This window comes from Mchenga conophoros, linkage group LG20 (assembly GCF_057382185.1).
Source record: "Mchenga conophoros isolate Kocher_MC1m ecotype Shallow Benthic linkage group LG20, M_conophoros_male_GT1.1, whole genome shotgun sequence".
NCBI lineage: Eukaryota > Metazoa > Chordata > Actinopteri > Cichliformes > Cichlidae > Mchenga > Mchenga conophoros.
Window position 1 is genome coordinate 6,259,783 of NC_140545.1, and position 20,432 is coordinate 6,280,214.

Below are 20,432 nucleotides of genomic sequence, written 5' to 3' on the forward strand. Positions count from 1 at the left end.
TGGTTAACTGTCTTTATTCGGTTCATTTATAGCACACGAAATGATTAAAAGAAAAGAAGAAATGACAAATCGAAAAGGTGTAGGTTGAAGCTACAGCGTATATAACACCTACCCATGATATAAAAGAAAAAGATCAAGACATAAGGAAAATTAAATTAACTTCATCTTTAACCTCTTATTAAAAAAAAAAATTAAAGCCACCCCATGCCAAAAAGTGATTTTCTGTGTTTATATTGATAAATATAAACTGATAAAAAGGCAGTAGTCAAGAGGATTTACAAAGCCTTTATATATACATAAACTAAAGAAATGACCTGTTTTGCAAAGATCTTTATGACTGCTTTATTGTGCCTACTCTGTGTTCAACATTATCATCTGTCCAAACTTTTTTTTGGACACTTAAAATATCTGCTGTGTTCAACTTCTTGCGGTTTCTACTGCCTACTTGGCCAAGTGTGATGTGAAAATCACATTTCTACCTTCAATAAATCTTTTCACCTGGTTAAATAAGTACAAAACCTTTACCTTGTAAAAGAAGTGTTTCTTACTCTGCATAGCTTGTTATATGACGTGATATCATTTGTGAGATATAGGTGACAGTAAAGGCCAACAAGTCATTTAGAGCAGTTTCAGTTCTGGTAATCTTTCATTTATTTATTTATTTATTTATTGAGAAATACTGGAAATCCCTTTTTTGGCAGGTGACACTGGTGTGGTTAAAAACATGGCAAACACATGGTGATGTGCAGCCTGACAGCATATCTACATGACAGCAGAAGAATAATGCTATAAATTTTGAAGCTGCATGTAAACACATAAAGTGAATGTGGTCCTGTAAGGGATCTGTTATTTTTCCATCCAGTAACTATGAACAATATAAGGCAGCTGTTCTTTGTGCTTTTAGCCCAAATTTGCAATTCATGGGTGTAATCCAACTCAAGAATAAAAGCTCTTCAAGTACTGTGCTCCTATTTTCTTTGTAGGTGGGGTGTGTGTGCGCTTACAAATGCACACCAGCTGCTGCGGTTCAAACATACAGTCCATACTCCCACCTTGTGGCCAAACATTTTATTCATGACATATACATATACAGGTGACATTTTGATTTGGGGTTTTACAGTAGCACGTTTTCATAACAGTGTACCACTAAAGACCACAATGAGATGAAAAACATTAAGATTTTCACTTTCAGTTTATTCTGCACCACACAAATATTCATACAAATGGATCATAAATAAAAAAACAATTATACTTTAACCTGTAAAACATATACAAATATTTATATCTCAGGGAAAGTGGCCTACATTCCCATTAAAACTTTCTTAAATAAACATCTTAAATGGGAAAATCCAAGACCTTTACTGTCAATGAAGTATAATGACACACACACATAGACACACAAAAAAACCTCTCAAAGTGAGATACCCAAACACCACAAGTGAGAACCATCCGTTCAAATGGAATATGTGTGGTGAGGAAAAACCCAGCATGCTGAACACTGACACCATTTAGTTGCAGGAAACTGAAAAACTGACGTCCTTTGGGGATTTCAGTTTTCTTCCTTTGCGAGAGTGCACAATAACAATCAGTGGCTGAGTTGTTATACCAAACGAGGGAGACGTCTGCAGCTGTGCTGCACAAACATCCCAGATGTGCACGGAGTGATCACGCACACGCACAGTTTAAAGATTCAGACTGAAAAAGTCTGTCCTTTGACAAGTCAAAAGGGGAAAAAAACAGAGAAATCTCAAGCACAGACTTGTGGAGGTAAAACAATCACGTACACTACACTAAGGAAGTGCAACTTCCTTGCTTACCCTTTAAGCACAAACACCTCCCAATTATACATGTACATTGCAGTACTGCTGTAAAAACCGCAGCCTCCATTGCTGGCATTTAAGAGGCACCACACAAAAAACTGGAGGTTACATTGTTCTAAACAACTTTTGGCAGCAGCCATTAGTTAAGGGAAGGGGACTTCCCTCAGTATTTTTTTATTTATTTACTGTCTCCACCTACTGTAGGCTACAAGAATATTACGAGTGTGTTAAGAGGTGTTATGTGGTTCCTAAAAATGCTAATGATGCTCTTGAGGAAGTAACCTGATGTTCGAAACTGCATTTTGCACTGCTACGAATCCATTATTTCATGTGTTTACATTCAACATTTTAGGTTTCTGTCTTAACATGAAATAAGGGTCCACTTTTTTACATTCCACTTTATCAGATGTTTTTATTTGGCTTTAATCTACGTCTGCATTACTCAGTACGGGATATTTACGACATTGTTCCAGGTTTCTAGGGTTGTACTATATGGCTACAGATCGTAATGTCCTTTCCAGCGAGTGTCTAATCTTTCACACCAGCGTCCATGGCTGAATAATTTATGTTTCCAGTCATGTTATAGATAGCATTACACTTGTGCCGCCAGGTACAGCCTCAGTTGTCCCACACTGCTCCATTCAAATGGCTGTGAGTGCCTGTCTCTGGTCAGGCGTCCACTGCAGCTGTTCCAGGCTTTCCTGGAGCATCTGTGCACAGCCGGATAATTCCATGTAGTGTAAGGCTGAGAAAATATCACTGAGTTTGGAGGAAGAGTGCTGGCTCCACAGCCTCAGCATCTGGTACTGCTTCTCCATGGAGCCGAGACTGAAACCAGTCTCCATCTCGACTCGTGCCATCTGCTGGTCAGTCACCTTAAGCAGACGCAAGAACTCCTTCCACCTATGCAAGGGCACCTCCTTGATGATCGCGTAGAGGACGATGGCCGGCCAGCGATCTGCGTGGTCATTTCGTCTGGCAACTGGAAGGAGAGAATAATTAACAGTCAGAGGACACAGGGCACTGAGCTGCTTGTTTTGCGTTAGTCTGAGGTTAAAATAATCTGTATTTATGTGAAATAGAGCATTTGCGCAGCAGTTCACCTCCTGTCTCAAACAAGTCAATTTTGCTGCTTCTAAGAGCTTCCTGTTTGTGACCACCCTGTTAGGATATCTGTGAGTCACTGTCGTCATCCATTTCCACGATTAGAGAAACTAATGTGAAATGATAAGCAGTGATAACAGCAAGTGTTTTTTAATGTTTTTTTCCCCTTACACTGGACTCACTGGCAAAAACGTTGGTCATGTTTAAGATCAGCATTGTTACAGTGTGCCGTACTGTGCAAATGTCTTGAGCCATCCATCATGGCTCAATATTTTGCAAAGAAAATAGCAAAGAGGTGCAAATATCCACAGAAATGCATTAAATAAGGGCAAAACAGAGTTAATTTGTTCTAATGAGCTTGAAAGTCAAGATTTTGTGTGACCACCTATATTATCTAACACAGCCTGAACTCTCTTAGGTATGCTTTACTGCACTTTCCTTAACTAGTCTTTGGGAATAGTTCCCCAGGCTTCTTGGAGCACATTCAAAGCTTTTCATTGGCTGCTTTTCATTCCGTTCTCTGTCACTGCTTCAATAACTTTGATGTTCAGGCTCTAGGAAAGCCGATCCATGACCTATAGCCTTCTACTACGTGTTTTTCTATCCAGTATGCCTTTATTGCACTAACAGCGTGTTAAGCTGCGTGGACAACAACTGAAAAAAAAACAATTTTTTTGCTAGGTTTTTTTTTTGTCTCTAATGTGTTAACACAACACTGATTCATTCCTTGAGTGAGGTGTCTTTTTTATGCTTGAGTTAGTCATAGGTCAGTGTGAAGTGGCAAAATAAACGAACCAAAAAAAATCGTCGGAAAATGATCAGAGTGAGAATGAGTGAAAAAGCAGCCAATGGCCAAAGACAGAACTTTGAAAGACCTTCAGAAAGCCTGAAGAACTACTGGTCAAGACTGCTTTAAAAGTCTGGCTCCTTGGAAGCAAGTATATAAAGAAATTAGGCATAATTCAAGACTTTAACTGATGATTTGCATATACTGACTCTAATAGAAAGCTTTTTTTAATGATTCAGTGTACACCTTGTAACAGTCACAATTGTGTGGTGTCTCTTTAAGACAATTTAAGTTAATGTTTAGTGATGTCACAAGTATGCGTCACTGCTCTCTGTAGAGTGTGGGAGAAACGTGCTTGCGCATGGATGTGGACTGACATGGACCTCATATATTTACCTCCCTAATTCAAAGTAATGTCACAGGTTGTAGGAACACTGTGTTTCATGTATGACAAGGCAGCAGCTGTTCAACCGGGCCTTGTAAGGTAGGTGATGTGTGTGTCAATTAAAGGACACCACTGTGGAATTCCCAGTACCAGTGTGGTTGTGAGTTTTTGACTATCCTGAGTGTTTTCTGCCGCCTCCTCTCAACCACTGAATACAACCCACGTTATAACCTCCAACCAGCATTATGGTATATTCTGAAAAACTAATTAATTAATAAAGTAATTACTAATTAAGTAATTCAGAAGATATACAGAGAAATTTGACCACATTATATCAGCACTGGTCTGCTAAGTGGAAAAGCTTTCTCACTTTGTAATAAAAGGACAACAACAGTCAAGAGACGTAATGATACAGAATACACAACGCAAATAAAAGTCCCATCTCAAGCTTATGAAGAGGAGAACAGAGCATAATCCTCACCCCAGTTCAAACAGCACAAAACTAAAAACAGGTTTTGATCTTAGCCGTGAATGCCAACAACAACATGACCTCACTAATAACTGCAGTTGTATTTAAAGCACACCTACAGGCTTGAAAGGCTTACATTGAATATCAGGAGTTTACCATATGACACAGTTAACAGGCACATGTGTTCACTATCTGACTTGCCATTTGACTTAATGTCACATTGCTGACTGATGCGAACGAGTAAGAACGCTGTATTTCCTAGTTTCCACCTCCACAGATGTGGTTCTGATAAACACTATGGTGAACAAGAAGAGATGAAAAAGTAAAAACAACAGCACTTATAGATAGTATACCGCGCTTCTATCAGATGGAAGAAACTGCAACAGCAACATTTTTTAATTTTACTAATATAATTCAATTAAACAATTTAGCAGTAGCAAAATAGCGCTTCCTTTTAACAACACAAGCAGACAAGCAGGTATTTGAAGGGGTAGCTATTCTCCTTAACGCTTTAGAAATATTGCTCGTTTAATGTTGATGTTGATATTTTTAGTTTTTTAAAGTGTATGTCTTTTTCATTCATTGTAAAACAACTGAGAAATTTCCCCTGGTTTTATTCATCATACACTATAATCGTGGTATCATTATGTTTTGAAGGTAATCTGCTTGGATCACACTTTATCTGAAAGCATTTGTTAAATTGTGAAACAATGAAATTGAAAAAAAAAAGTATGCCAAATGCCACTTTTTCTGGCTATGACCTACTATCTACCACCTATTTAGGTGCGTCATAAAAACATGTGTCACTGATCATAAATGCTAATAACTTTACTGGAAAACTCAATGCTGAACACTTCCTCTTCTACAACTTTTCTCGCAGTTTTCACATCACTTATCTCAAACATTTACAGCCAAGCCCATCACACCCTCCAGCATTCAATACCTAAGTCTCACTTCGGATGAAGTCCACAGTCATTTAAATGAGGGGAGAAAGTTGAAGCGCTACGAACAATAGGTTTCACCTCCTCTCTAAATTAACACATTTCTTAAGTAATTCAGTGCAGCAGCATGCACCATCTCTACTGCTCACCACAGAAATAAAAAAAATCACACTGTGGTGTAGAAGCAAATTCTTAAGCAACTACATTATTTATCCAGCTTGTGCTGATTGGCCTGTTTTAAACTCCTAAGTGACCAAAAGATAACTCAGCCTTATAGTGTGTACTGTATAGAACTCATTTTGACTTGTCCTGAAGGACGTGATGCAATGACCCTAATCTTCTATCCATCTATCTAAATCTATATCAATATCTCTCTCTCTATATATATATATCTATATGTATATAGGGAAAGAGAGAGATGTTTTTTTCCTGCCTACTTAAAGGATATAATATATACAGAAATGAATAAATGTTGAAAGTTGTTTATCCTTTTATGAGTCATATTGTCTCTGAAAATATGGCAAAAGCTTCCTTTGCACTTCATGTGTAAAAATATCTATAACACCACTGAGTTTCATTTGGTATGTGGTGTTCTTCTTAGCTGATAATCCCATGATTCTAGTAACAAAACTAGTATTTTCTGGGATCGTAGTAGTAGAAGTAGTAGCAGAAGAAATTATTTCCTGCTAAAATGTTGCAGATAAAGTCACATTTATCAGTTTTATATTGCCAGTTATGTCTTAAACCATAAATGGTTACATTTACCCTAAAGTGCAATACAATGGAAGCCTGTGCTGAAGGGCAGAGAAGGATTTCGTCTGTGAATATTTAATACCGAATGACAGAAAAAGAAATGCAGACTGTTTGATTGTTGGCTGTTCTCGAATTTGAGGTTTTTTATCCTTCTTCACTGAACTCCTATTAAAAGTAAGGAATATTTTAATCACTCCTTACATTGGGAATGAGGAAATGACTTTTGAGACTAAAATAAACTTTTCCGAGAATTCTGCAGGGGGTGTTTTTGTTTTGTTTTTTTAATTAGAAATCATCAACACATAATTAACAAAGTCCAGTATTTTGCATGTCGTGCATGTTAGCAAGAGATCAAATACTCAGATAGTCTTACCTATCTGGCCATTGACTGGCACGAGAGTGTTGATGTGGGTTGGATGTTCTGACATGGCTGGACTCTGATTGAGAGTCAACATGGGAGTTTCCTCAGAGAATGTAAGCGTCTTGAAAGAACAAACAAGACAGCATGAGTACAAACTTTGAAGTGCATGACAGGGATGACCAAAACTTTCTGCCTTTCTTGTGTGCTAATTATAAGCTAATGAGCTAATTATCTTGATGAACTATGTACAAGAAATTCTCACTGTGCACCTACAGTAAGTGTTCCTGCCTAGATTGCTATCTTTAAAGAAAACGAAGTGCATGAAACTGAGCACAAACCAGTGTGGTCGGGTTACTGCCTTGATGACTGGGTTGTTCTGTTAAAAAGGAAAGGAGATATTATCATTGAGTTTCCTGTCTGTTAGTCAAGACATGTTCAGTCACTAAGGCACATTTTTAAAACAGAACAAAATATGGATATTCTTCTATTTAATGCACAACTGGACAGTACATTTCACATTGTGAGGAGTAACATGAGAAAATTTGTCCTTGGTTGCGATGTGTCATAGTATCTTAACTTCCCAGAGGTCAAGTAATGTAAAGTGTAGTACTTTACATATTAGTACTTTACATGTAGTACTTTACATAACTTTGATATTAGCCATATGAAAACTACATGAATGTCCCCAGTCAATATCTACCGAACCGCTAAGTGCCTGTACTGTTTACTCTGTGTACTGTATATTAATGCTCAGTGGTAGTTGTAGAAATACTCTGATGAATAAAAGTGATTGTTCAATTCAAAGCACTTGAAAAATAGTAAAACCCTGCACTGAACAAAATACAATTAGGCAATAGAAAAAAAGGACTGACAAAAGTAACAAAAGTAACATTTAACCTTAAGGGTCAAATTTGTGCCATTACGTTTTAAAGAAGATAAAGTTACACAAATCTCATATGAAATGCAAACACTTCAAATGTGTACTTAAATACAACGCACAGGTACTTTGTTGGATTTATTTACTGCAGATTACCGTTCTTGGAGACTTCAGCCTCTTTCCTCCTCCTCCAGCAAAAACTGTCTTTGTGTTTGAATATCTTCATGGTGCAGATCAGCAGGAACCATGAGAGCAACACAAAGCTAATCACGAGAATCGCAAGAAAAATTCCTGCATTCCCCGCTGTGGACACAAAGACACACTCCACATCAATAAGTTCTGACGTAAGCATATTATGTCTTTATCCTCCATGTAAATTGGATAACAATCAGAGGCTGCTAAACCTGATAAAATGTCCTTAGCAAGTGTGATATGTTATAAAACTAAACTACAAAACCAAGGGCAGTAAGTTAATGTATCAAATGTGTTGTCAAAATATAAAATGAGCACTAACGGTTACGTGGAATTTCTGTTATATAAGGATCTGATGGATTCGTGAAAGCCTTGGATGTTGAAACAAGAGCTTTGTTTGGAAAGGGAGTTGAAGTTGAGGCTGGTGTAACAGTTGTAGACATCAATCCTGTCGTACGATTAAAAAAAAGAAGCAAGTTTGGAATTACTTCTCAACATTAGTGGGTTATATAATGTGATGTAATCTTCTGGTATACATGGATAGACAACACAATGCGTTTGCGTTAACATACTTTAAGAAAAATAAAATTTTAAACTTTATTATTTATTATTCTTGGTGCTGGTGCATTTAGTAATCTGGCTCCGAGAGCCTCAGTTGTGTTTTTTAAGTAGTTGCAGATCAAATCTGAAGTACGGTCAGGAGGAATTTTTTCCATTCTTCTAAATAGAGCTGCTTTATCTCAGCAATATTTTTGGGGATGTGTGGACCAAAAAGCTTGAAAAGCAAACCCACAGTATCACATCTTGTTTTCAAATCTCCTTTTCCTAAAGATCTACTTGAATGCTTAGGGCTCATTGTTTTTGCTGGTTCTCCTAACCTTCAGAAGAAGTCAGTCAGACAAAATGACATACATAATTAAAGATTCACTTACTTTTGTTTGCCACTGTGGTTGGAGACACAACTGGAGTTGTAGATGGATTTGTCAAAGCTGCAGTATTCGTTGGCCTATAACATAAAAAAAACAGTATAGAAATCATCTGACAACACATATTTATCCTGACATTAAAAGCTAATGAAGCACCAACACAGGCAGTTATTTCTCCTGTCGTGTGTAAAAATGCATTCCAACATTAATCTGAGGTCCAGATTCAGACTGCATAATTCAAATGAATATATCTGCAAAAGTCAGTCTGTTAGTTTAAGTTCTCCTCTGTGTGCTTGCTTGCAGTGACTTATAGAGAGACTAAAAAAAACTAATCAAAGATTTTTCCATTGAAGGTTGACGTTTTCTAGCAGCATTGGAAAAACATTCAAACATTTTGCAACTAGGATGATCAGACCCCAGTTTGAGGAAAGCAATAATTTTTGTGTGTGACTCCGTGGGGACATGTTAGCAATGTTTTGAGGTAGTCAGAAATTTTCATTACCAATAACAGGTTACCAGATTTTAGTTTATTATGTAGAGGCCAAATTAATGACATTTAAAAGTAACTTTTCCAACGTTTACAAGTAAATGTAAGAATAAAGGGAAGACGAAGCTATGTTCTTATCATGTACTCCTTATATGATCCCATATTTCTCTTTATGTTATTTGTTCTGTCTGTTTGCATTTCAGTAGTAGGGATGAACGTTGATTTTTGAGTGGTTTTTTTTAGCTGACAATTCTATCATTGTCAGCTAATTGTCACTTCATGCTATATTTTTCCTAGTACGAACCTGAAGCATAATTATATCCAAAGAGGCAAAAACGCAAAGTGAAATAAACTTCCCTTTATTTTCTTTGTGGTTGTTTCAGTCTTTTCCACTAAAAGTCAGATGCCTTGTGACTTTTTGGTGGTGTCTTTCCCTGATGGGAGTAGCATTAGAAATTGAAAAATATTAAAAAGCCTTTCCTCCGTTTTTCACACAAGCTTAGTGAAAGCCAGACTTTTGCAAATCCTTTGCACTTGCACTTTCACTCAGTGCAAATGCAAATCCTGCAGAGTCAATCAATATGTGGGACATCGGGGACAAAGGACGGTCCCACATAATAAGAGACATCTTGTGACTCAATTTGTATCCTTAAAAAAGACATTATGGTACAGTGATCAGAAGAAATGGTTATAGAAATGTAAAGGTGGATGTCCAGGGGATCTGTCTATTCTTTAATACAAATGTGTAAAACTGGAAAACAGTGCTTGAAAAGCAACTCTAACCTGCCTATTATCAGGACTTTTGTCATCTGCAGGCATGTTATTTAGCACAGGTAGTCAAGGCCTCAGTCAAACCACAGGAAATATGGGAGGGGGAGAGAAATTTGTAACCATGTTTCCTCCATTCTAACAAAAAGACAACACGTCCCCTGCTGAAATCAGGCCATGTTTAACTCAACCACAAACATATTGTAGATCACATTTTAGTTAGCACTGACAAATAGTTGCCATTTATCTAGAGTAAGTTAGTGGCCCTCTAAACGTCACCAGAAGTTGATACACATTAAATGAACAAACATCACTGAACAAACACTGCAATTTTGGTGCATACCTGTAGACTGTATTCACATACAATACAGCGTAAGCTATCACCACAGTAAGTATATGTATTTTATATCATTGGCGCTTTCATTTGCAGTTCTGTGTTCTTGTCAGTCTGTCGCGAACAAAATTTAAGCACACTGTCTATGTTTTTTTGTTTATTTTCTGTTACATTGTAAAGTCTTCTACCTCCGGGGGTGTGGGCACTTCGTGTAGTAGTCAGCATTCCCTGAAAGGAACATAAGAGTAACTGTGAATGTAGGAATTTAAAGTGAGATTGTTATTATATTAGAAAATGAATCCGTTTGGCTGCAGTGAATATCAGTCTAATGCTTTAAAATCCTTTGAGGTTACTTACGTGGGCAGTGCGGGCAGGAACATATTGAACATTGCCGTGGATAAGATCCTGAATTGTAGTATCCCTCCATGCAGCCACACACTGTGCTCCTGTTAAAGGTGCAGGGCTCTATTACCACCTCATCATCTGGGGGAAAAGCAAAATACAGTGTTTCCATCTCAGTCCAAATAACTGAAAAACGCAGTCCCGATAAGGCCATGGGACCACATGTTGTTTTCTACTGTCACATTCTTTTCATCAATTAGCACATGAAATGATTTTTCCAAGTTCTGCTTCAATATTTTATGTGAAACTCAGTTGAAATGTAAACAGAAGGAATCAATATGTTAACGGCACGCTCAAACTGGTACGCACACAAATTCACGTGTTGTTGTTACAGTGCAAGTCTCCATGTAAAGTGAATACTCAAACTGGCACTGATGTTATTAGTGACATACAGTTACTATTATATTAGGATTTCCCACACTAAATATTTATTTCATTCCACTGCATCAAACTGGTTTAACAGAAATATTAGATCATTATAATTTGCTCATCATTAAAAGAGATCTTACATGCAGTGAAGAATAGCATTGTCTTTTATATGACCAAATAAACAGAAAACACCAGTCTACTGTTTTATTTTAGTCCACGTTTCTCTCTGTGGTTTTCCAGTGAAGGTGCCATCTTCACATGTTTTATATATTGAAATAACCAGAAAATATCCATCTGCTTTATTCTAGTCTAATTTGTACTTGAACGCTCCTTAAACTTTATCACACAAGCTGACAGTATGTGTAGCAGCAAACTGAAAATGAGCAGGATACTTACGATTACATGAGTCACACCTACGACATTTCTCTACGAAGTTTTCTACCTCCGTGAATGTGCCATGCTCACATTTCTTGCATTTGTACTTTTTAACTTGATCATCACAATCACCAACTTTATGATATCCTGGGGAAGACAGAGAGAAAGAGAAAGGTAACGAGTTAATGTGATATTTCCACAATGACTTCACGAAGGACAATAATTGTCAATAATAATCCTATGTATATCTTACCAGCTGGGCATAAATTGTAGCACGAATCATTAGTTTGTTCGATCCCCTCAGTTTGACTCTGTCCACAGGAAGTCAGTGCAAGCATCAGTGGGAAGACCTGAAACAAAAAAAATGAGGTCTGAAGATCTGAGGTGTTAAATGAGGGTTAAGGTGCTTGTGTGTGAGCAGGATTGACATTTCATCACAAAAGCTGAAACAAAATGACAGAAAGAGTAAAAATAATTGACTCTCATCAAGTCACTGGAGAGGAAAAACTTTTTAATTTGCATATATCATCAAAGAGGAACATGTTCATTGAAAATGTAAATGTTCCACTGCCATTAAAGGTTCAACACATTTTCTGAACTCTAGCATGCACATCGTGCAGCAGACAGTTGTTGTTCTACCAAAGCAGAATGACAGAAAAAAATATGCCAAGCAGATCAGTGGAGACTTGGTCCATTTTGAAGACAGAACGGAAAACATGTCAGAGTATTTGGACCATCCTCCACCCAGAGCCAATGAACTAAGACTCTTCTTGACCATCAGAGTTCTCACATAACATGACGCATATTGCAAACCTCAGTCCAAAAACATCCTCATTTTCAAAACTTCCCCAATACATACTGATGAGATATGAACCTGATTGATTAATAACACTACTGTTAAATGTATAAGTAATGTTCGCACACGTCTGCAGTAGGTGAATATCCAAGCAGCTGTAGCTGTACTGCATGTTAAAATCTCTCTCTCTCTCTCTCTCTCTCTCATATATATATATATATATATATATATATATACACACACACACCACTGAGTGAAAAAAAATATTCTCTCTACAAACGTCCGACACAAAGGTCAAATATTTCTGACTCGTAGGTGAGTGAGAAAAGTTCAGAAGAGGAAATCATCATATAAATAATATAATACAACCCTGCCCCACAGATTTGGCCCCACAGAAAAGAGATAAGTTGGAAAACTGTTGAGCGATAGGAAATGACAGGTCAGGGAGCCCAGTGCTACCAGCTTACCGGACTATTCTTCCAGTTTTACACACTGTGGGCTTCTTCATCTTCCTTTTCCTAAACCCCAAAACACTTATATTTATGGATTTATTTATTTATTGGCTGCCCAATGATAACACATAAAACAAAGGGAATCCTTCTGCTAACTTTTCCCCTACATCTGTGATTATTTAGATCCCTGAAATATAGCTTGCAGTATTGTTAAAAGTTCTTCATCTGTGACTCTCCTCTCATTGTTGTGAGTTATTGTCTATTTTCAATTGAGTGATTTCAGTCTCTCAAAGGTAAACCTTAAGAAACCTATTGGCCGTTGTCTTTACATTTATTATTTATTTATTTATTTATTTATTATGACAAGAACCTTGCGATCTTTAAGGTGGGTAAATGTGAATAATGCAAAAAGAGAAAGTAAATAATCATTAGATACAGCTCATGTAAAAGTATCAAGTTATTAAACGTCACGGTCTCACTGCACCCAGAGCTGCAAGACCACAAAAGATAATCCCAGTAATCTACAGAACGTCTTCCCTTCATTCATCCACATACAACTACAGCCTTAACGATTTTGCAGCAACTAACGTACACACGCTACATATGGAGCTCTTATTGCAAACAATAAAAACAGAAGCCACAACAGTGAGGATGTACACTAGCTGTAGTCATGGCAGCAATGAGATTTACGGCCACTCAAGAATATACGCAGGAAAATATTACAAATAATCATAAATATTTATCTTGCAGTCATTAAGACATAACGTTTGCTTCCTCTAATCCAAACATAATCTTTTCCGATAGTTCCCATCACAATGAATAATGAAAATCCACTCAGAGGAAACTGCATTAAAGCACCCTTGAAATTAAACACGCAGATGATCCAGATCAAACCTATGAACAGAATTACTTACCAAGACAAAGTTCATTTTGGGAGAGCAGGCAGTGTGGAAGTTAAACAACCAACTTATGCTGAAATTCACTCATTTGAAAGCAAAACAATGTCGTTTTCAGCAGCAGGACGAGGCACTCTGACTGAGCTGAGGTGTAGATTTCCTTTAAAGCTGACTCAAATTAACGGTTTTAGGAAGGCTTTGTTTGTGCGAGTGTGTGTGTGTGTGAGTGTGTTTGTGGGTCAGGGCTTTCAGTTCTTTGGAGTGTTCAGAGAAGTGTTGCGAGAAACAGGAAACAAAGTCAGATGTAACCACCCACCCCTTACAGACACACGCATACGCACATAGTGACAGTGTAATTCCACTGAATCTCAGTGATAATGATGTGGTTCAGACAAAAGCCCTGGTGACATACATGGGGATATTTCACAAGCTGGACAGTGTGGTTAGATCTGATGGTGGTGCGGAGTGGGGCATGTAAGAGGAGGTGTTGTACACCGTGAAGGTGTTGGCCATGTTACCGGCTCTAAAGCAACCTACTTTTCATTCAAACTTCAAAAGAAGAGAGAAAAAAGAAGGATGGGACCACAATGAGAATCAAACAATTGTGGTTAACTCAGTTGTTTATCATATCAGAGGAGAGAATATTGACTCTTCCTCTTTTAATCCGACATATAAATCTACACCAGTCACATTTTATTGGTTCACAAATTCTGTTCAGCGTGTGTTTTGACAATTTAACTGAACGCCACACTTATGTAAAGGACTGAAAAAATACACCAAAAAAGAAGTATACAGGTTTAAAAATAGAATTTATAATCCAAAGGAATACATTGTTCATATGGCATGGAGTGCTGACTAAGACTTCAGTGTAAATCAAAAAACACAGCCAAGCCTTTTTCAAGTTTGAGAAAGAGCAATGCAATATGCAATAAATAAAATAATGCTTTCCAAAATAAATCCAGGAACTATCAGTGCATCAGGCATTTGGCTTCCTGCTGTAGACACAAAGACACACTGATGTAAGGATGCTACATTCAAAAAGGGGGAAATTTGAGACTTACAAAAATATCCAAAAACATCCATCTCTTTTATAATGTGTCAATACATTTGATCTAATGAGTCATAAAGCGCTGAGGTGGGAGTTAAAAAAGACTACATGAGCAGTAATAACGTCCAGTGGTTTTTAACTCACTAATAGTCATACGAAACTCGATTAATCTGAAGATCTGAAGCATTCATCAAAGCTTTTGATGTTGAAGCTGGAGCTACAGTTGGAGCATCCATCCGCCTATCCATGTACTGCACAAACCCACAGGTACATGGATAGACGGATGGATGCCTAGGTGTTGTCAACCTAGTCGAGAGACTTGTTGGACCAGTAACAGAAAGAGAAAGCCAGCAAACATTGTGTAATAATGCGATCTGACTACATTATACTCTTTTCTGTATTTATTGAACACACTGATTTATCATTCAAGATGCTGGTTGATAATATTCTTTGCCAGCAGGATATTTTAATCATTTCCAGGTCAGATCTGCACTCTGAATTTGGATCCTTCTTTCATGAAGATCGGCTTTAGCTCAGCAACAATCTTGGGATGTGTGGTGCTAAAAGGCTCTTAAAGTTAATCCTCAGCATCACAATGTTTTTTAAGTATCCTTCATTGTACAATTTATATTTGAATGATTAAGATCCATTTTCTTTCATCTTACCTGCTTTCTACCAAATGTCAGAAATCCCACTTAGACACTCTCCAAGTTCTCCCCAGTGATGGCAGCAACAAGTACTGTTAATGTCTGAATAACATATTCACTATAGAGAAGAACAATGCAATGGGTTGGTTTTTTTTTTTGTTAATCCATAAAATAAATGATGTTTTGTAATTGTAACTTAGATAAAGATTTGGCCATGCTTTAAGAGAAACTGTACAGCTGTGGATAGATATGTAAATGATGTGTTAGCACATTTCCTCCTGCATTCTGGTTCAATCTGGTTCAATCTGATATGCTGTCCTATAAATAAGGAAAGAGACTGGTATTGTCAACACAGGAAGCTGATGGCATATCTCAAAAGGTGTTAAGAGATAGCAAAGCCCTGATATGAAGACTCGAATGGTTACTGCTCCTAGAATGGAGCGTCCTCCGAGATGCAGAGGAAGCAGAAGATCCGGGGAGCCTGTTTACTCTTTAAGAACAATGTGTGAAACTAGTATTTCGCATGCGGTTTGTGAGTTAGCCAGGTAACCCATAACCTTCGTATTATTAGACACATTTGGCACTGCTCATCACCACGGTTAATCATGCCCACAGTCAAACCACAGGAGCAGTGAGTGCACAAGAGATGTGCATGGAGGTTAAATTTGCAAACGTGTTTCCTCCATTTTGACTAAAAAGCCTAAAGAAAACATGAAATGCTCGACTCAACCACAAATATATTTAGATCAGAATTTAAAAGCAATTAAAAGTGTTTTTCTAGTTCATGCAAACCCTTTGAAGTCATAAAACTTTGCCTGTACCGTCTTCTACCTTTGGCATTGCTGGCAATTCTTTCTTTAGTGAGCATTCTCTGAAAGGAAAATGAAGGTGGCTGAATTCATATACAGTGGGGCAAAAAAGTATTTAGTCAGCCACCGATTGTGCAAGTTCCCCCACCTAAAATGATGACAGAGGTCAGTAATTTGCACCAGAGGTACACTTCAACTGTGAGAGACAGAATGTGAAAAAAAAATCCATGAATCCACATGGTAGGATTTGTAAAGAATTTATTCGTAAATCAGGGTGGAAAATAAGTATTTGGTCAATAACAAAAATACAACTCAATACTTTGTAACATAACCTTTGTTGGCAATAACAGAGGTCAAACGTTTACTATAGGTCTTTACCAGGTTTGCACACACAGTAGCTGGTATCTTGGCCCATTCCTCCATGCAGATCTTCTCGAGAGCAGTGATGTTTTGGGGCTGTCGCCGAGCAACACGGACTTTCAACTCCCGCCACAGATTTTCTATGGGGTTGAGGTCTGGAGACTGGCTAGGCCACTCCAGGACTTTCAAATGCTTCTTACGGAGCCACTCCTTTGTTGCCCGGGCGGTGTGTTTTGGATCATTGTCATGTTGGAAGACCCAGCCTCGTTTCATCTTCAAAGTTCTCACTGATGGAAGGAGGTTTTGGCTCAAAATCTCACGATACATGGCCCCATTTATTCTGTCCTTAACACGGATCAGTCGTCCTGTCCCCTTGGCAGAAAAACAGCCCCATAGCATGATGTTTCCACCCCCATGCTTCACAGTAGGTATGGTGTTCTTGGGATGCAACTCAGTATTCGTCTTCCTCCAAACACGACGAGTTGAGTTTATACCAAAAAGTTCTACTTTGGTTTCATCTGACCACATGACATTCTCCCAATCCTCTGCTGTATCATCCATGTGCTCTCTGGCAAACTTCAGACGGGCCTGGACATGCACTGGCTTCAGCAGCGGAACACGTCTGGCACTGCGGGATTTGATTCCCTGCCGTTGTAGTGTGTTACTGATGGTGACCTTTGTTACTTTGGTCCCAGCTCTCTGCAGGTCATTCACCAGGTCCCCCCGTGTGGTTCTGGGATCTTTGCTCACCGTTCTCATGATCATTTTGACCCCACGGGATGAGATCTTGCGTGGAGCCCCAGATCGAGGGAGATTATCAGTGGTCTTGTATGTCTTCCGTTTTCTGATGATTGCTCCCACAGTTGATTTTTTCACACCAAGCTGCTTGCCTATTGTAGATTCACTCTTCCCAGTCTGGTGCAGGTCTACAATACTTTTCCTGGTGTCCTTCGAAAGCTCTTTGGTCTTGGCCATGGCGGAGTTTGGAGTCTGACTGTTTGAGGCTGTGGACAGGTGTCTTTTATACAGATGATGAGTTCAAACAGGTGCCATTCATACAGGTAACGAGTGGGGGACAGAAAAGCTTCTTACAGAAGACGTTACAGGTCTGTGAGAGCCAGAGATTTTCCTTGTTTGAGGTGACCAAATACTTATTTTCCACCCTGATTTACGAATAAATTCTTTACAAATCCTACCATGTGGATTCATGGATTTTTTTTTCACATTCTGTCTCTCACAGTTGAAGTGTACCTCTGGTGCAAATTACTGACCTCTGTCATCATTTTAAGTGGGGGAACTTGCACAATCGGTGGCTGACTAAATACTTTTTTGCCCCACTTTAATCATTTATTTATTTATTTATTTTAAGTGACAGAGTTACTGCATTATGTAAGCCAGCATATGAACATTAGTTCATTGGACATTTTGGGTATTTTCTAAATGATATAATTACACCGCAAAGTCTCTAGCCCAATACTCTGCCTGTTCATAATGAAACACAAGTCTGACAAGATTTCCCAGACTCAACAGATTTCATTCAAGAGTTCTGACTTCAAAAAACGGTTGAATGAGATCACCAAAATATCATTGTGAAAGGTTGCAGGAACAAAAGAGCATATTATACTATGTGTGTAGTCAGATTTAACTCCAGATCCTCTTACATTTTCTCACACTACCACATGCGTCTATTCACTGGAAGCAGGATACTTACAAACACATGACTCACACTTTACATTTCCCCGTAGGGTTTTTCATTTCCATGTAGGTGCCATCTTTTGCCCCATCTTTTGAATCTGTACGTTTCAATTGGCTCGTCACAGGTACCATCTTTATGACAACCTGGGACAGAGAGAGAGAAAAGAGGAAAGTTAGTGTTTTACTTCAGGTGTGCACAATTTGTAACGTGAACCATTAGTTTGTTCTGTCCTCTCAGTCCATAAACAAATGCCTGCAAATACAGAGCAAACTGAGCAGGCACTGTTAATAAAAGTGGGGCAAAATTCTCCCATAATACTGACAAAGGTTTATTTTGTGTTTTTATGACTGTAGAGTCCTGTGAAAATTCTTTCAAATGACTGTAGAAATTGTTGTTTTTAGAGCAGTGAGACTATGACAGAGGATCCCAATAATTAAAAAGCCTTCTTTGCCTCAGTTACCTCCATGTGTCTGCTGTCACCTTTAAACACTGCAGCCTTAACATTTACCTGCCAAATGCAGTTACATAGGAGGCTTCATATTAACACTAAAAATGAAGAAGATAACAGTGTGGATGTACACTAGCTGTTGTAATAACAGCAATACGATTTACAGTTACTCAAGAACAGACAAAATAAAAATACTACACTTAATAAACAGAAGACTTTCTTAGTCCAAATAACTGGAATACACAGCTCTGACAAGGCCACAGGACTACATGTTGTTTTCTCAGTCAGTGTCTTTTCATTAGTTTTAGTTTTAGTGGCAAAAAAGGTCATTTCTAAATGCTGTGCCAATATTCATGTGGTCAAGAGTCTCAGTTAGCATCCTCTCAAAATGATACTCTTCGGATTATTTGTAAGATACAATATTAAGGCCGTCATAATATACTCATCATGAAAAGAGATCATTTTGGTCAAATTTAAATTTGATCCCCCTTCAGCTTTATCACACATACTGACAGCACACATCACAGTTAATGGAAGATGAGTAGGATCCTTACACTCACAGACGCTACACCTGAGATATTTCTCTCTGTGCTTTTCTTATGAAGATATTTTATATATTGAAATAACCAGAAAATACCTGTCTGTCATATTTCAGTCCAATTTAACTTGAAAACACCTTAAACTTTATCACACAAGCTGACAGTATGTGTAGCAGCAAACTGAAAATGAGCAGGATACTTACAACTATGAGTCACACCTACGACATTTCTCTATGATGTTTTCTACCTATGTGAATGTGCCATGCTCACATTTCTTGCATTTTTACTTTTTAACTTGATCATCACAATCACCAACGTTATGATATCCTGAGAAAGACAGAGAGAAGGAGAAAGGTAACGAGTTAATGTGATATTTCCACAATAACTTCACGAAGGCCAATTATTGGCAATAATGTTCCTCATTATATCTTACCAGCTGGGCACAAATTGTAACATGAACCATCAGTTTGTTCGATCCTCTCAGTGTGAAATCCACAGGAAATCAGTGCAAGTATCAGTGGGAACATTTGGTCACAAAAGCTGAAACAAAAAGACAGAAAGAGTAATAATGATTGACTCTTGCCAAGAAACTGGAGAGGAAAAACTTGTTTTTTAATTTCAATAACTTTTTAGGGAGACTGAAAATATGGGAAACATATTCTATAAAATTCTAGACTTTCCACTGACAATCAAAGTTTAACATATCTTCTGAACTTTAGCAATAACGTCCAAGAAACACACAACACAGGGAGTTTTTAGGACATCCTGATAATAATGAATTACAGTAGTCCAGCCTAGAAGTAATAGATGCACGAACCAGTTTTTCAGCATCACTCTGAGTTTCTAATTTCAAAAATATTACACAAGTGGAAAAAAGCAGTCCTACATATGTGCTTATTATGCACACTGAAGCACATACAAACATTACTCTAATATCTGTACACTTTCACAGTAGGTGAATATCTGGTAGCTGTGCTGTGAGGCCTCAAGAGATTAAGAAAGCTAAAATCTATGCAAATACATACCAGGGAACACAAACCCTTGTCTAAAGTAAAACAATGCTATTCTCTCTACAGAAGTCCATCACAAAGGTCAAATATTTTCAGACACAGGTGAGAGAGAAGAATTCAGGAGAGGAAAACTGATCATACAAACAATATAGATTTTTTTTAAAAACCCTTGTGATATGGGCTGCACTGTTGAGTGATAGGAGATGACAGGTCTGAGAGCCCAGTGATACCAGCTTACTGGAATATTCTTCCAGTTTTACTTTTCTTCATCCTCCTCTTCCTAAACCTGAACACTTATATTTATGGATGTTGGCTGCCCAATAATAACATATAAAACACAGGTAATCCTTCTGCTAACTTTTTACATTAGATACAGATTAT

At 37.9% G+C, this 20,432-nt stretch overlaps 1 protein-coding gene across 6 annotated transcripts; it reads right to left on the reverse strand.

The window, feature by feature from the left end:
• Positions 1-851: 851 nt before the first annotated feature.
• On the reverse strand, positions 852-19,674 carry LOC146550222 (tumor necrosis factor receptor superfamily member 1A). 6 transcript variants are annotated; one of them, XM_085260139.1, is made up of 14 exons: positions 19,475-19,674; positions 19,245-19,368; positions 18,070-18,197; positions 15,208-15,307; positions 11,604-11,700; positions 11,372-11,497; positions 10,562-10,687; positions 10,393-10,432; positions 8,622-8,695; positions 8,012-8,137; positions 7,654-7,800; positions 6,959-6,996; positions 6,633-6,741; positions 853-2,802 (listed from the first exon to the last, which is right to left on the reverse strand). In XM_085260139.1, the coding sequence occupies exons 5-14, from the start codon at positions 11,686-11,688 to the stop codon at positions 2,462-2,464; spliced, it is 1,212 nt and encodes a 403-aa protein (XP_085116265.1). In that variant the 5' UTR covers positions 11,689-11,700; positions 15,208-15,307; positions 18,070-18,197; positions 19,245-19,368; positions 19,475-19,674; the 3' UTR covers positions 853-2,461. The 6 variants fall into 6 exon arrangements, with proteins under 6 accessions (XP_085116267.1, XP_085116265.1, XP_085116263.1 ...); XM_085260137.1 differs by lacking the exon at positions 15,208-15,307; XM_085260140.1 differs by lacking the exons at positions 19,245-19,368; positions 19,475-19,674 and having other exon boundaries at positions 18,085-18,099.
• Positions 19,675-20,432: the final 758 nt, after the last annotated feature.

Excerpts from the sequence above, each read along its gene's own strand:
- LOC146550222 (XM_085260136.1), bottom strand. Across the intron at positions 8,696-10,392 it reads AAGTGCCCACACCCCCGGAG|GCCAACGAATACTGCAGCTT; the intron begins GTAGAAGACTTT and ends TTTATGTTATAG. Across the intron at positions 6,997-7,653 it reads GGCTGAAGTCTCCAAGAACG|AACAACCCAGTCATCAAGGC; the intron begins GTAATCTGCAGT and ends CCTTTTTAACAG.